Source organism: Scyliorhinus canicula, chromosome 1 (genome assembly GCF_902713615.1).
Source record: "Scyliorhinus canicula chromosome 1, sScyCan1.1, whole genome shotgun sequence".
In the NCBI taxonomy this organism is placed as follows: domain Eukaryota; kingdom Metazoa; phylum Chordata; class Chondrichthyes; order Carcharhiniformes; family Scyliorhinidae; genus Scyliorhinus; species Scyliorhinus canicula.
In genome coordinates, this window is record NC_052146.1 from 16,754,456 (window position 1) to 16,771,815 (window position 17,360).

The 17,360-nt window shown below is 44.6% G+C and overlaps 2 protein-coding genes across 4 annotated transcripts in view; one reads left to right on the forward strand and one right to left on the reverse strand.

Moving 5' to 3' along the window:
* Window positions 1-9,835, reverse strand: part of chek2 (checkpoint kinase 2) — a 42,897-nt gene extending 33,062 nt beyond the window's left edge. For both annotated transcript variants that reach the window (XR_005462436.1, XM_038812773.1), the window contains exons 1-2: window positions 9,438-9,835; window positions 1,469-1,593 (exon numbers count right to left, since the gene is read on the reverse strand). Coding sequence is in view for 1 of the 2 variants with exons in the window: in XM_038812773.1 (XP_038668701.1) it covers window positions 1,469-1,593; window positions 9,438-9,666 (354 nt within the window). In the remaining variant the exon portion in view is untranslated. The remainder of the gene's footprint in view (window positions 1-1,468; window positions 1,594-9,437) is intronic.
* A 714-nt stretch (window positions 9,836-10,549) lies between these two features.
* The window catches only part of lrrc74b (leucine rich repeat containing 74B), a 101,618-nt gene continuing 94,807 nt past the window's right edge, over window positions 10,550-17,360 (forward strand). For both annotated transcript variants that reach the window (XM_038812558.1, XM_038812644.1), the window contains exons 1-3: window positions 10,550-11,106; window positions 11,812-11,968; window positions 13,247-13,389. In XM_038812558.1, coding sequence (XP_038668486.1) covers window positions 10,834-11,106; window positions 11,812-11,968; window positions 13,247-13,389 — 573 coding nt within the window. In that variant the 5' untranslated portion in view covers window positions 10,550-10,833. The remainder of the gene's footprint in view (window positions 11,107-11,811; window positions 11,969-13,246; window positions 13,390-17,360) is intronic.

The following is a 17,360-nucleotide window of genomic DNA, read 5'->3' on the forward strand; positions in this document are numbered from 1 at the left end:
GAGAGAAAGTCTTGGAGTGCATGCTCATCGACCCACGAAGGCACAGGGCAGATAGATAAGTTGGTTAAGAAGGCATATGGGATACTTGCCTTTATTAGCCAAGACATAGAATATAAGAGCAGAAACGTTATGATGGAGCTGTATAGGGCAGCACGGTGGTGCAGTGGTTAGCACAGCTGCCTCACAGCGCCGAGGGTTCCGGTTCGATCCCGGCTCTGGGTCACTGTTCGTGTGGAGTTTGCGCACTCTCCCCCGTGTTTGCGTGGGTTTCGCCTCCACAACCCAAAGATGTGCAGAGAAGGTGGATAGGTCACGCTAAATTGCCCCTTAATTGGAAAAAATGAATTGGGTCCTCAGAAAAAAAATGATGGAGCTGTACAAGGCTCTGGTTAGACCCCATTTGGAGTATTGTGAACAGTTTTGGGCCCCATATCTAAGGAAGGAAGTACTGGCCTTGCAAAGGGTCCAGGCACGGTTCACATGAGTGATCCCTGCAACGAAAAGCTCATCATTTAAGGAGCGGTTGAGGACTCTGGTCTGTACTCATTGGGAGCTTAGAAGGATGAGGGGAAATCTTATTGAAAATTACAGGATACTGAGAGGCCTAGATAGAGTGGATGTGGAGAGGATGTTTCCACTAGTAGGAAGAACTAGAACCCAATGGCACAATCTCAGACTGAAGGGACGATCCTTTAAAACAGAGATGAAGAGGAATTTCTTCAGCCGGAGGGTGGTGAATCTGTGGAACTCTTTGCCGCAGAAGGCTGTGGAGACCAAATAATTGAGTATCTTTGAGACAGAGATAGATAGGTTCTTGATTAATGAGATTCTTAATTAATAAGGGGATCACGATTATGGAGAGAAATATCATAGCATACACGGCTATGGACCAAGTACTGGCAAATTGAATTAGAATAGATAGGTGCTTGATGACCAGCACAAGACACAATGGGCTAAAGGGCCTCTTTTCTGTGCTGTAAAAAGTAGCTAATAGAATTACTTATTTACATTTATGCTCATTGTAATAATTAAACCATTGAAAATGATTGTTTTAAATATCTTAAGTTTGCTATTTCCTAGAAAAATGTCTCGGGAGTTGGGGAGAAAATTGTCTCGAAATTAGCCTTAGCTGGGGTAATTTCACTAGTACTGGCAGCTTCTGGTATCAGTTGTCAAATCTTCCAGCATTTGCTTAAATAGCAAGGGGTGGCAGTTTCTGCAACCGTTTAAGATGTAATAGCTGATCCAAATAGATCCAACTTATCTGGTACATATGGATATATATGCACACAACTTAACAGGTACTCAAACAGTTTTGTTCTAAATCTATCAATTAGGTTTCCTTTTTATTATGCTCAGAATGTGACATGAAATAGCAAAGGGTCATTGACACCTTAACCCTGCTCAAACACAAAAGAGGACCGTACAATGTTGCATCATACTCGTAGCTGGTGTTGCCATCACTTACTCTGATTATTCTGCAGTGCTTCTTGCTGTACGATTTGAAGCTCTCCTTCCTCTTCAATACAGGACGATCAAAACAGTAGTGACATGACTTATCCCTCCCAAACCAGTATTCATTATCAAAGCAATCTGTGACAGAAAAGACATGGAGATGGGTTAATCCATCCCAAAACCCATTCAAAAATACATGCAAGTAGATTTTGGAAGCTCTTATTTAAATCTGATATTGGGTGGTATATTAGGTCAAGCACAGTGTGTCACATAATAGGCTTTAGCACAATAGCACAACCTTAGTCAAAATGGCCACGTTACTCCTTGCATCTCTTCACCTCCATGCATGGAAGTAAAATGTCCCAGGATTTGGCATTCCATAGTATTCACTCTGCTTTGCTTTCCAGTAACAGAAGGCAATGGAACACTATTAGGAAACAGCAACCACACAATAAGTGAAGGGACCTATGAAACTATGTTTTAATATTTATAATTTTCAGAGATTCTCACCCTTTCTGTAAAAGTGCCACCACCTCAAATCACCCAGGATAGCATATTATGCAAGAATCAAATCAGAAGATCAATGTGAGGAAGGAGATCCAGGCCTTCAGCCCATCATGGTGATGTGGTTGGAATGAATCATTTCAAAATAGTTTGTGATGAAAGAGAAACAACAGCAAATTTTTGCCAAATAGAGTACCCAGTTCTATTTTCCACCCAATTAAGGGCAATTTAGCGTGGCCAATTCACCTACCCTGCACATCTTTTCGCTTGTGGGGGTGGGACACACGCAGACACAGGGAGAATTTGCAAACTCCACACAGACAGTGACCCGGGGCCGGGATCGAACCCGGATCCTCGGCGCAGAGAGGCAGCAGTGCTAACCACTGAGCCACCATGCTGCCCTAGCAATTATATCTCTATCACCTTTTAAATGTGGAACAAAAATTCCCACTGCATTTTAGGGGGGAAACAAGGGAACCAGATGCTGAGCTCTGTTCGAAGTGAAGGTTTAAACAAGAATGACAGAAAGTATAAGAAGCAAACTTATTTCTAAAGCGCGTTTCATGACCTCGGGATGACCCATGGCACTTCAGAGTCAATTAAAGTGGATACACTTCAAAAGTTGGTATGTCAGTAAACAAAGCAGCCAGCTTTACCCACAGCTAAGTTCCACCAAGAGCAAGGAGGATAGGATAGTGAGCCATAACCTCCTCAAAATGACAATCAGTGTCAAATTGCCACTCCATGCCCACTTACCTGCACTAAATTTCTTCAGTGCCCATCTCACCCAACCTACCTGACTTGGGCTGGATGATACCCAGGCAGTGGGTGCCTGGGTCTGGCGTCAGAGTCCAAAAGAATCTCAGTTAAGGAGGACACGGCACCCTTTTGAAAAATGAAAATCACTTGTCACAAGTAGGCTTCAATGAAGTTACTGTGAAAAGCCCCTAGTCGCCACATTCCGGCGCCTGTCCGGGGAGGCTGGTGCAGGAATCGAACCGTGCTGCTGGCCCACTTGGTCTGCTTTAAAAGCCAGCGATTTATCTTAGTGAGCTAAACCAGCCCCTTTTGTACGGTACTAGCTGCCATAAAGCAGGTGTGTGGTGTGTTTAATGGTCCCATTAAAAATATCGGACCAGGCAGAAGTTAAGTGCTGAAGATAAGTAGGTTTGAACATTGTGTGTGTGTGTGTGTGTGTGTGCGCGCGTGGTGGGGGGGGGGGGGGGGGGAAGAGAGATAGAGGAGAAGAGAGAGAGAGTGTGAGAGCAGGCATGGTCCAGCTGAAGTTCTATGTGCTTTTATTTCTTTTAACCTTTTCAGACTAACTAACATTGGCAGAACCATCCTGTTAGCGTTTGAAATCGCTTTATCGGATTGTTCTCCATGCTGCATGATTTCCAGAGGAAGTTAGCGCTTCTGGACAATTGCCGGGTAAACCCTTACCCGGGAACTTCCCAGAGGGATTCCCCAGTGTCATCTTTGGATTATTCCCCAAATCTGATATGGGGGAGCCAAGAAGTTACAGGCCAATCTGTTAAATATTGGCTATAAAGCCAAAACAACGTCTTGCACTTCCTGGAATGGTGCCATGGGATCTTTCATATACATCCAAGAGAACAGACAGGGTCACCCCTGACAATGAAGCATTCCAAACTACTGCGCTGAATTGTCAGCCTCGGTGGTCAGGTATTTGGAACAAACACAATTTTTCGACACAGATGAGAATGCTACCACTAAGCCAAGACTGATAGAAGGCAGGAGACCCCGCTAGCAATGGGGGCACCACACTGCTGAGGTTGCGGAAGTTGAAGAGAGCAAGAATTTTAAATACAATATGTTGCAGCACAGTAAAACATTGTTGGTCAGTAGAACGGGGATGATGACAGGATATTGGCAACAGAGTTTATAGAGAGTGGAGAATGGCAGGCCAGCACAGATGGTGTAGGAAAAAGCAAGCAAATGGGTAATAAAAGTATAAACAAGGGAATCCGTGACAGGAGTTAAGTAGAGACAGAGATGGGCAAAACCAGGTGCATAAGATGGAGGTTTTAAAACTCACAGCTGAATCAAACAGAACACAAAGATGTTTTTTTTTAGAGAAATACAGCACAGAACAGGCCCTTCGGCCCACGATGTTGCGCCGAACTTTTGTCCTAGGTTAATCATAGAATTTTGGACAATTTTTCATGGCCAATCCACCCAACCTGCACATCTTTCGACTGTGGGAGGAAACCGGAGTACCCGGAGGAAACCCACGCAGTCACGGGGAGGATGTGCAGACTCCACACAGACAGTGACCCAAGTCGAAATCGAACTTGGGACCCTGGAGCTGTGAAGCAATTGTGCTTTCCACAATGCTACCGTGCTGCCCTTAAGAAGTTAACCTACACTCCATTATTCTACCCTAATCCAAGTACCTATCCAATAGCCGCTTGAAGGTCCCTAACTTTTCCGACTCAACTACTACCACAGGCAGTGCATTCCATGCCCCCACTACTCTCTGGGTAAAGAACCTACCTCTGACATCCCCTCTATATCTTCCACCATTTATCTTAAATTTATGTCCCCTTGTAATGGTGTGTTCCACCCGGGGAAAAAGTCTCTGACTGTCTACTCTATCTATTCCCCTGATCATCTTATAAACCTCTATCAAGTCGCCCCTCATCCTTCTCCGTTCTAATGAGAAAAGGCCTAGCACCCTCAACCTTTCCTCGTATGACCTACTCTCCATTCCAGGCAACATCCTGGTAAATCTCCTTTGCACCTTTTCCAAAGCTTCCACATCCTTCCTAAAATGAGGTGACCAGAACTGCACACAGTACTCCAAATGTGGCCTGACCAATGTTTTGTACAGCTGCATCATCACCTCACGGCTCTTAAATTCAATCCCTCTGCTAATGAACGCTAGCACACCATAGGCCTTCTTCACAGCTCTATCCACTTAAGTGGCAACTTTCAAAGAACTATGAACATAGACCCCAAGATCTCTCTGCTCCTCCACATTGCCAAGAACCCTACCATTAACCCTGTATTCCGCATTCAGATTTGTCCTTCCAAAATGGACAACCTCACACTTGTCAGGCTTAAACTCCATCTGCCACTTCTCAGCCCAGCTCTGCATTCTATCTATGTCTCTTCGAAGCCGACAACAGCCCTCCTCACTATCCACAACTCCACCAATCTTCGTATCATGTACCGTTTCATTCAGCGTAAACCAAGTGTTGAGGAGTAGTATCAGTAGCAAGTGAATGGCTGGAACAAAAATAATGCTTCCAAACTGGAAGCAATTACAGCTTATTCAAGATTTCTACCAGACTACCTATGTGACAAAGAGGTCAGTTTGGATCATGGGAGATTTGTTTGGATGTTAGTATACACAAGGAAGCGGACTCCAAGAGCACATAACAGATGGCACATAGATGGGGACCATGGAAGGACTAAGTTCCTTGAGGAACTCTGCAGAAAGAGAATTCCTTGCTGGAGATAATAAAGAAGGTTGATATGGTCAGTGCCAAACACTGGAGGAGTCAAGGATAGCAGGAGGGATGAAGTACCATAGCCAGTCAAAGAATTTGGTTTCTGAATTTGACCAGAACAATCTTGGGTATGTGAACGAGGTAGAAATCAGACAGGACTTGAGATAGCCAACTGTGACAAATGAAGGATCTTAGGAATATTGGCTTCTAAATAGAAGGACAATTTAAGGGTTAAAAACCTGGGATTGTGTTCTCGTCTGCAATTGTCATGTTTTTAAAAATGATTTTGTTGTTTAAAGGCCTCGGAGCTTCTAGGAACCAGAAGGTGAAATTGACCAAAGGAATGTGGTTTGACAGGGGACACCCTTGGGGAGTTAATATGCAGTGTAACCTGCAGAAATAAATCATTGTTGGATGGAGCCAAGGAATGTGGAGGCACAGTCATAATGAAGTGCTTCGAGAGGTTGATCATGAAGCGCATCATCTCCATACTCCCAGAATGCCTTGATCCACTGCAATTTGCATACCGTTGCAACCGGCCCACATCAGACGCCATTTCCCTGGCCCTACACTCATCCCTAGAGCATTAGGACTCCTACATCAGACTCCTATTTATTGACTACAGCTCCGCCTTCAACACCATAATCCCAGCCAAGCTCATATCAAATCTCCAAAACCTAGGACTAGTGCGAATGATGCTCACGTAACCATACATTAGCATAGACACAGCAAAATCACCAACTGGGTGTACTATATTGGAGGGTCAAGATCAAATATTTATCTGCTTGTATTCGATCGGACCCCAGCTGCACAACAATAAAAAACAGAAAGGAGGAAGTATATTATTAGTTGTCTTTCAGACTGCCAATGGACAGGCCATCAAATATTGTTAAAAGAACAAACAGGAAACCGAACATTAGCAGATACTTCCAGTCTCAAGTCTGTGCGGCTTTTCAAAAAAATTTCTGAATAATGAATTCACTAAAAAAGAAAGCTGGGCAGCACGGCGGCACAGTGGTTAGCACTGCTGCCTCACAGCACCGAGATCCCAGCTTCGATCCTGGCTCTGGGTCACTGTCCGTGTGGAGTTTGCACATTCTCCCCGTGTTTGCGTGGGTTTCGCCCCCATAATCCCAAAGCTGTGCAGGCTAGGTGGATTGGCCACGCTAAATTGATCCTTAATTGGAAAAAATTAATTGGGTAAAAAAGGAAAGCTAATTTCAGGTGCCTCTCACTATTCCGAGATTAGCTGCTTCTTCGGTTTCTAATTTGTTTGGTCTCCTCTCCCTCCAGCACTTTAAATCAATCCAACCTAAAAAGTCTCATGAAACACAAACACATAATTGAAACTCAAAGTTTGCAAAGACTTGTTTGCCTGTAGTATTCCCACAAAAAAAAACAAGAGCTTGACCTACATTAAATGGCAGTTGGAAAAGGCAGTCGAGCCAGTCGATACATGAAACATTTACACAATGCCAGAAACACTTCCAGGATAATTTAAGAACTGTTTATTATTTCCTGGGTTTCCTAATCAAAATTATAAGACCAGTGTGTTGTCCCTGCTCCTCCCATGATTCATATACAGTGTGTTTCTTTCCACATCGCCACTCAAAAACAAACATAAAACCACAAATTACAAAAATAACAGTGCCATTTCATGTTTAACTTCCACTCGAGATTTATCCAACACCATTCACGGTATAACTCTTGTCCCAATATATTTACATTATAGCAGAGATTGGAGCTTGCAATTATTTTCGACACTTAATCACCACACCACTTTCCTTTTTACTATTGGGAATTCAGAAGATAGCACGCGGCCTGATTAAGAACTAATCGTGAAATAGTAACTCACTTTCTCATTCAAATACTGACTGTCATGCTGAACATTTACAACATGATGTTTTTAATTTCAGATCATGTGTTACTTTTCTCAATTCAGAAAGTCATTAGTTATCACTTTAATATATCATTTTGTGCCAACAGGAACACCACCCACAGGTGAAAAGGTTACTTCTACCTTTGCACAAAATTCAATCCATAGCCACACTCCGAAACAGGATTTCAAGATCGAGGCAACTTGCATGCTTTTTATGCAACAGCAAAACGCAGACGCTCCCAAATACAGCAAGTCAATTCTAAAACATTCAGATATTCAATTCTCCCCATCCACTGCCAAAACCTACTTCCCCTCAGTTTTATGCCATTTGCTTCACAACCAATTTCAGTATGTCGCACTGAGCTAGACAATGTAACATGAAGCTTGAAATTAGAATTGGCCAGGAAATATGGCTACGCAGCACGTGTTTTGTTGCGCTGTATGGTGTCCCTGGCCACCAATATGGCAGGAAGAAAGTGCAGGCGGATAATGTTGGTGAAAGCCTTAAAATACAATGTGACATGCTCACAAATTGAAACAGGTTGTGAGCTTTGTGAAATGAAAGTTAGGGACCTGACAGCAGCTTGATGCACCCCATTGCATTTAAGCAAACCTTGATGGGACAACACATTAGATCAACAAGTTAAACTTTAAAAATATACTTTCCTAAAATGTGAAGCCAGTAGGAGTGTTACTACAGTACATAATCAATTTACCTTGGGATAGTGCCAATGTCTGGATTTATGGTGTAATTGTATACAAGTAATTTTGCATTTACTTTTCACCACACTGGCACTTATTACTGAATTCTGCAGTTTCTTTCAATATTATATGACTTTTTGTAAGAATCTACTTCAGATCAAAATAAGGTGAAAAAATAGCCCAATAAAAGAAATACAGCTGCAGTATAACTGCAACCACTGCAAAATCAAATTAAGTCAATTTAAACTCAATTTTAAGCCAAATACTGCAGATGCTGGAAATACATAGATACATAGAAGATAGGAGGAGGCGGCCACCTTTTGGCCCTTCGAGCCTGCTGTCATTCATCACGATCATGGTTGCTCATCCAACTCAATAGCCTAATCCTGACATCTGGCATTTAATCTCGCCTGAGCTCTGTGACATATTTGCCATTTAAACTCTCCTGAGCTCCAACCTCTCCCCAAACTTCTATTGTGCTCTGCTTACTCCATCCATCTCTCTTCTAAAGCATAAAACCCATCACACATCCCACTTTTGCTCCAAGAGCCATTCAGCCACAAAATGTTAACTGTTTCTCTCCAGATGCCAGCAGAGCTGCTCAATTTTTTTCAGCACGTTTTATGAACTTGTATTTAGTTTGCAAACATTTCTAGCACTTTGCAGTTGATTTTTTTTTTGCCTTTTGTGTCAACACAAAGAGCTTGAGTGAGAACTTGGTAATAACTCTAAAGGCCACCCAGGTTACCAAAGTTCAGAGTTCTCCAGCTGAACTGGTTTGGAAGGTTCGGAATACAAATGATTGAAAACCCCTGCAAGGCTCACAATAATGGCAGCGTCTACAGGCCGTGAAGACAGCAAGACGTCTTAGAACACCAGGTTAAAGTCCAACAGGTTTGTTTGGAATCACTGGCTTTCGGAGCGCAACTTCTTCGTCAGGCGAGTCTCCGAAAGGTAGTGATTCCAACAGTTATAGTCTAGAAGTTAACAATTTTTTAATGTTCACGGACTGAGAGTCTGCCCGGTTTCTTTCTTAGATGTGCGGACCTTCTCAGTTGGATTTGTTCCACTGTTGCTGCCGTTGAATTCGCTGCTGGAATTCTTGCTGCTTAAGCACAGTAAGAAGTCTTAGAACACCAGGAAAAAGTCCAAACGGTTTGGTTCAAATCGCTAGCTTTCGGAGCACTGCTCCTTCTTCAGGTGAATCTCTGAAAGCTAGTGATTTGAAACAAACCTGTTGGACTTTAACCTGGTGTTGCAAGATCTCTTACTGTGCTCACCCCCAGCATCTCCACATCATGGCTGCCATCTCCACGTGGATGGAGATGCTGCCTCGAGAAAGACAGTCAGCCAACCCCACAACAAGCCAGAGAGAGAGAGAAACGAGATGTTTTTTTTTAAAAGGTAGAAGAGGAGTTTACCCAAGTTCCAAAATCCTTTCTCCAGCGCCCAGAGGCGGCCCCAGGGCTTGGGCGACTCCTCCGCCTCGGGGATGGGGGCCAGGTCCTGGCTGGGGAGCGAGTCCAGGATGACGGTGCCGGCCGAGGAGAGGCTGCTCGACCCGGTGGCGCTGGAGGACGAGGCGGACTGAGACTGGGATTGGGACTGAGACTGGGATTGGGAGGCGCCGGTAACCCGCTCCTTCGACATTGCGGGTTGATGGCGCTCCAACACGACAATGGCGGGGGGCGGGGGGGCGGGGAGAGAAACGAAAACCCACGTGGCAATGTATGTACACAGGCACACACATTAAAAATAAACTTTTTAAACCCCCTCCCACTTTAAAACAAAAAGGCCGTGAGCTACGGGAGGCTCTCTGTGAGGGCGCTCATGGTGTATTGTCCAGCAAATCCCTAAAAGAATAATACAGGGTCGACGGGAAAGCTCAACCCATCGCAGCTCTGCTCGCCATCCTCAACGGAGTGAGGGGATAATTGGAGGGGGAATTAAAGGCCGGCTTTCCCAGAGTGAAAGGAGCGGGAACCAACTGCAGCAATCAAAGGAAAGCAATGGGAGTCATTTTTAAAAAGGCTGGAGGAGGGGAGCCGGGACAGACACGCCTGGAACTCGCTCCCTCCGGCATCCGGCTGACTCCCCACAGGAAGTAAACTCCACTCTTCCCACGGCCTGCGTCGACCTCCGCAGCCGGGACTGGATTAATTCCACCGTCAGGTTATTGGGGGTGTCGTCGTCGTCACCGACGCCTTCTCCTCTTCCTCCTCCCGCCAAAAGCACAAGCCGCCGCCGGGACAGCTCTGCACCGTCGACCTTTCCTCCAGCGACAGCCCAGCGGACACAATTTTACAATCCAATCTTTAGCATTAAAAAAAAATTCAACGGCGGGGTTTCATTCCGAAACCGGCCTGCGGCCAACTATTTCATTGTTTTTAAATTTTCCAATTGCCCTCCCACCGGACCCCGTCGCGAGGCATTCTGGGCGTCGACGGTTGGCACACCACCGTTTATTTTTTAATTCAGATGAATAAAGTTTTGACTTCCCTCCCTCCCCCTTGGACGTCTCTTCGTTTTGTCGAACTGATGTGTAGGTGGGGGGGGGGACACACAACAACAACATTTTAAGGAGTTTAGAGATACGAATGTTTTCGGTTGCCAGGGCAACGGGCGAATCAACCTAACCTGATGGTCCAGCCGCGTAACCGCGTCCCGCCCCCCCCCGGTGGCCCATTGGTCGGAGAAGCCCGGGAGCGGAGCGACGTCCAGCCGTTATTGGCTGCCCACCCACGTCAATCATTGCACCTGGCCGGCCCACTCATCATCAGGGTGGGTTGAGGTGGCGCTGGTGGTCATTTCTTCCCCATGCCTAGCGGCGAGGGTGGGAAGGTACCCTTTGAGGAAGAAGAGGAGGAGGAGGAGGAGGAGGAGAAGGAGAAGAAGAAGAAGAAGGAGGCGATGGTGCTCAATGACAACTCGTCCAAGGAAGGGAGCGAGGGGGAGGCCGAGCCGGGCGAGGAGGCGGTGCCTCCGGAGTCGACCTCGGAAGATACCTCCCCCCACCAGCTCGGGGGCATCAGCAGCAAGCCCCCCAGCAGACCCCGCAACTCCTACAGCCGGGGGAGCGTCGACTTCAAAGTAAGGCAACCTGCATTTATCTAGCGCCTTTCGCCTCAGCCATTGATAGGCATTTTTCCGTGGTGTAGGGCATCCCTTACCGGGGGGGGGGGGGGGGGGAGAGTCCTTGGACCCGAGCGTGCCCATGCCCCCGAGCGTGCCCATGCCCCCGACTGTGCCCTTGTCCCCGGGTTCCCGATCAGTTTTGGAGTCATGAACACAGTGGATTTTATCTCACTCCCTGTATAAAGTTTAGGAACTGGAAGAAGGCAGTTCAGTCCCTCGAGCCTGCTCCACCCTTCAATCAGAACGGTAGTGCAAATGGTTAGCACTGTTGCTTCACCGGGACCAGGGTTCGATTCCCAGCTTGGGTCCCCCTGTGCGAAGTCTGCCCGTTTTCCCCGTGTCTGCGTGGGTTCGCTCCGGTTTCCTCCCACAAGTCTTGAAAGATGTGTTTGATGGGTGAATTGGACATTCTGAATCGTTTGAAACTTGGCATTCTCACCTTTGTCCTGATAAGTGCAGGATGAAAAGTTTCAACAACATGACTTTTTTCAGCAATAGTCACAGTCACCTTTGGTCAGTTTCCCAAGTGAAACGCTATAATATTACTCACAATAGTTGTCCATTTCATACTTTGAGACTGGCATGTGATTTGCTGGTATATTTTAAAATAACCGATGCTAGTTAATCAGTGTGATTTCATTCCAATTTTAAACTTTCCAGACAGTTGCTCGATTACAGACCAGTTTTCGGGTAAAGGAGGATAACCAAGAAACCTGCAAAGAAATCTTTCCTTCTGACAAACCATCTGTGGAATCATTTGAGGAGATTTCTGATGATGATGTGTTAAGTGAAGGAGGATTCGATGTGGATACAGATGGTATGAAACCTACAATGCCAACGGATTCATGTGAAGCCCAAAATAGTTTTTATAAGCAATGGGAGGTAGAAATAAATATATTGAAAATTAATCAAGTTCTATACCACCTGAAAGTTTAAAGGACTTCCCAGAAACTAATCTCCATGCCTTGGTGGATAATTCCAGTGCCTGGTGTGGCAGTGAACCAGGGAATTAATCCTTTGTTTGTGATGAGTCAGATAATATCTGGTTTCAGAATAGGAGCGCAATTGGCTTCAATATTTGTGGGTTAAGGACGAGGGAAATCAATCCAAGATTTCAGATTATAGGGCAGCACGGTAGCATTGTGGATAGCACAATTGCTTCACAGCTCCAAGGTCCCAGGTTCCGGCTTGGGTGACTGTCTGTGCGGAGTCTGCACATCTTCCCTGTGTGTGCGTGGGTTTCCTCCAGGTGCTCCGGTTTCTTCCCACAGTCAAAAAATGTGAGGGTTAGGTGGGTTGGCCATGATAATTGACCTTCGTGTCCAAAATTGCCCTTAGTGTTGGGTGGGGTTACTGGGTTATGGGGATAGAGAGGAGGTGTTGACCTTGGGTAGGGTGCTCTTTCCAGGAGCCGGTGTAGACTCGATAGGCCGAATGGCTTCCTTCTGCACTGTAAATTCTATTCTATGATTTCACTTTTGTTTGATTAACTTGACAAATAGGTTCATTAGTTGCTGCCCTATTTATATAAACTTGAACCTCGTATGGTAGTCTTTAATTGTTTTTCATGTGCACATAAATGTCGTAGGAGAATTGAGAGACAGCAGCAGAAATCTAAAGGAAAGAAGAAAAAATGTCTTTAAATAACGATCTTAAAAAATTCCAATGGCTGAATAAGTAAAATTGTAACTAAACCAAAGAGACCAAAAATGCTACAGTTTAATTCCAGGTCTGAATTAACAGCTGAGGTAACAGCTGAAGTCCCACAATTGACCTTAAAGGACCTGGAAAGGCTGGAGAAAATCAGCCAGAATTTCAAATCCTCATTACTGTCCTGCGGCTCCTGCACGAAGATGTGCACATGTTGGGGTTGTATGAAAATTGGTTTGGCCTACGATGTAGTGTCCCACAAAGTCTGATACATAAAGAATGGTCACTTGGGTAGGATTGCAAAAGGCCATGCAGCAACAAGGAAAGAGCACTGAGCTGTGACAGATTATACTTGGCTTAAAATATTAACTTAAATAAGGCTAGAATACATTGCATTTCATAATTGTAACAAAGAACCTGCTAACTTTCTATGGTTTTATTTCAGAAAGTTTGAACGTCTATGATCACACAGGGAAGACCCAATATAAACAAGCATGTGAAGCGTATGGTGTGGTACCAATCTCATACTTCCTGCGCAACATGAATTGTACAGAACTAGTTATGATGCATTATGGACTTGGACCTCAGGTTAAATGTTTTTTATTGTGTATATGTTTGGAAGAACTTTCACACTTTCCTTCTTGGCAGTCTGTTACTTAACATAATCACTTAACATAATAAAGCTTCTCCTTATTTCTCTTCCCGCACAAGGCAGACTTGCCTGTTCCCATAACCAGAATTGTCCTGGAACAGGTTGCTGTCGCCAGAGGCTTATAGCTTGAGGGGTACCACTCTGCGTCAAACATGACTGGCCAGGAGTCTCTCCTCTTACTGCCTATCATTGGTGTGTGTTGGAAGGATTTTGCAGGTTGATACATAATCTATTGACCATGTTATGAATGCAACTTCTTTGGCTATTAGGACCTGGGATGGGACCTGGAGCTTCTGGCTTAGGGACAGGGATGCTACCCACTGACCCACAGGACCTTATAAAGCTTCCTGGTACTCCTATTAATTCTTCTTTCCTGTTTGCATTATAATATTCAGAACACTTATATTTTCCAGTTTAACTATTTGAAATATTTTGGTTCCCCTCGAGGGGAAATCAAAAATCTTTCATGCTATGCTTCAGACTTTTAGCATCTTGAAGTGAATTATAATCGTCACTCCTTATGAGACTATTCCAGATCAGGATTACTTCCCCAATAATCACCTTCACCTGCGTTCAAAGTACCCACCTCCTGCAGACACTTGTTTCGGATCTGACTAAATGGCCCACTTGTCCTTAAAGGAAGATGATGATCAAGAAATATCACCTTCTCCCGGATAATCTGTTTTCATAATTGTGAGCTATGTTAGAGTTGCCTTGTTGGAGTGGTTAGGTTTGTATCCACTAGAGTGCAGAAGAGTAAGAGAAGACTTGATTGAAACCTTATGCTGAGGGGTATTGACAGGGTGAATGTGGAAAGGATGTTTCTTCTTTTTGCAAAATCTAGAACTAAGGGTCACTGTTTGGAAATGAGTGATCGCTAATTTAAGAACGAGACAAAGAATTTCTTTCTCTCTGAGGGTCATTAGTCTCTTACTCCAAAGGCAGTGGAAATAGAGTCTTTGAATATTTTTAAGGCAGAGCTAGATAGATAGATTTTTGATAATCTTTATTAGTGTCACAAGTAGGCTTTTATTAACATTGCAATGAAGTTACTGTGAAAATCCCCTCATCGCCACACTCTGGCGCCTGTTCGGGTACACTGAGGGAGAATTCAGAATGTCCAATTTACCCAACAAGAACATCTTTTAGGACTGTGGGAGGAAACCGGAGCACCCAGAGGAAACGCATGCAGACACAGAGAGAACGTACGGACTCCGCACAGACCGTGACCTAATAGCTGGGCATTGAACCCGGGTCCCTGGCAATGTGAAACAACAGTGCTAACCACTGCACTGCTGCGCCGTCCATATCAAACATGGGGATGAAAGGTTATCGGCATAGGCAAGAATGTGGAGTTCAAGTTACAATCAAATCAGCCATGGCTTTGTTGATTACCCGTGCAGGCTTAAGGGGTCAAGTGGCCTATCACTCCTCTTTCATCTGTTTGTGTAAAGGTCTGAATGTGTGTCTTCAAAATGTACTTCCCCACTTCAGTGTTTACAGAGAAGGGTTCTTTGAAGTTGTATACGGAATACTACACTAATATGTTCTGTTTTACTAATCGATTTACAAATTTATTAAAGAACTGAAACATGCAATATACTTTCAGTCACTAAGTACATCATAAAATTATAAAAAGATGGGAAACATTATTTTAGTTCTAATATAAAATCCAGAAGTTAAAACCTTTGCAATGCTACAGTCAAAAATCTTAGACTATCCAGCAAAAATCTGAAGTAAAGTCTTACATTCAGCATTTTTAAAAACTAGTCTGGCATGCCCTTCCTTCCCGCATACTCAGTAGGCACCATGTTAATCCCAGACATCTAACACTTAGCCATTCCATGAGCCCATTACACTCATGATTAAGTTTGATACCCTGGATCTCTCAACAGGAAATGATGAAGCTGACAAATGGAGCACACAGACACTTAGGCTTGAGTGCAATAAGTGATTAATGGTGAAAATACTTACAAAGCAAAACAAATCCTTTTGGCTCATTAACAGAGTACTGTGATGGAAAAAGAAAACAGAAGCATCCATTACAAATCCCTAGTTGTGATCAGTGTGTGATGAATGGAAGACTTTAGTATTATAAATATAGTGGGCAATTTAAGGGTTAAAAGTCTGGGGTTAGTGTGGTTTGACTAGGGAAGTCCTGAGAGTTAATGATTTGCAGCCTGCAAAGATACTTTATTTTCACCTTGAGGGAGATGAGGTCAGTGCTGGGTGAAGCTCCGAGAGACACAGCCATTTAGAAAGTTTGAGAAGGTTGGTGTGTTGGGAGAAAACTGAAGGGAAGTAATCTCCAAGAGAGGCAATTTTCTTTCCCAGTGAGTTAGCTTAAAAAGTGATAATATTTAAACTCAGAGCAACCTTGTCTGGCGACGAGGAAAAAGGCTGATACATTTAACGACTTTCAGATAGAATCTGAAAGGATTCTCGCAAGAGCCAGGATCTCTTTTGGAATGCAAGTATCACTTTCGGCCTTGCTTGTTTAAGGTGGATTGAGAACTTTCTTTTTTCTTGTTTCATGGGAAATGGAGTAGTGGTGTTGAGGTGTAATTGTAGCTGTTCATTTCGAGTTTGAAGTTAAAATCAATTTAATATTGTACCTAATAGTTAAGTTTTGTTTTTAAAATAACTAAACCCTATTTTTTCAGGAAGTCTTACATAATAAAATATTGGGGGTCTGATCCAGTATCCTAGCCAGGTAAGATGCGAGCAATGACATGGCTGGACAGTCCTCAGTACTCGGAGGATGGTGTGGTAACTGGCAGAGAGGTGGAAGAACTGCTGCCCTCACCTGGGGCACCATAAGAGTCCAAATAGATGACAGCCCACCTTTGTGCAGTACATCCCCAATTCCCTGCTCACCAATGAAGGATGGGAAATAATCAATGAGACTATTTGCTGCATCCTTCTCCCACATGATTTTTTAAAAATTCATTTAAGGGATCTGGGAGGACTGGCAAGGCCAGCATTTATTGTCCAATCTTTGCCCTTGAGAAGATGAACTGCTGCAGTTCCTGAGGTCAGTGCATCTGTGAGGATCTGGAGGTGCACGCGCAGCCCCAGGAAAGCCTCATGCCACTCATGGAGCTGTCAATCCATTAGAGTCGCCTCTCAATAGATAAGGCTACAATACTTGGAGCTAAGGGTCATCACAGCACTCATGCTCCACAAGAACTCCATGACACGTCTTCTGAAAGATTTCTTGCATCCCACTGGTCATGCAGCATTTGCTGCCTTATTACAACTTTAGAGGCTAGCCATCATCCTTGAACTCCATGTCGACCTTGTCTCCAGCAACTCTCCGACTACTGGGCATTCCCTTCCCACACCATCTGGACCAGGGAACGTGATGTGCCCTACCAACAAATCCGAAACAGTTGTGCCTACCGACGTGCCAGCATCTGCACTGGTGATTTGTGCCAAGGGATGGTGTGCTACAGGTGCATCCTGAGAGGTCTTTGGTGTCAAGGGAGGGTAGTTGGCCGCCTTGCTGGCTGGCTGACCTGAGGGATGAAAACAGGCAGTCAGATATTCTCGAGATTCTCGATGGGCAGGATCATCCACATCGCACCCACGCCCGCGGGTTTCCCGATGGCGTGGGATGGCCACAATGGGAAACCCCATTGGCCGGCTGCCGGATCGGAGGATTCCACTACTGGTGGGTGCACATCACACCACAAAACAGGACTGGCGGGGATGGAGAATCCCACCCATGACACGTACCACACTGACTCAATTTTCCACACATTCTGCCGCATTGTATCTGTCGCATTGAAATGTCTCCGTGACCAGCACATAACTCAGGTTATTCTGATGGGCGAGACGTCCATTCATTACTTTCGCCCACATGTAGTCACAATTCGGTCCACCAGGCTCTTGCCTTCCTCTGAGG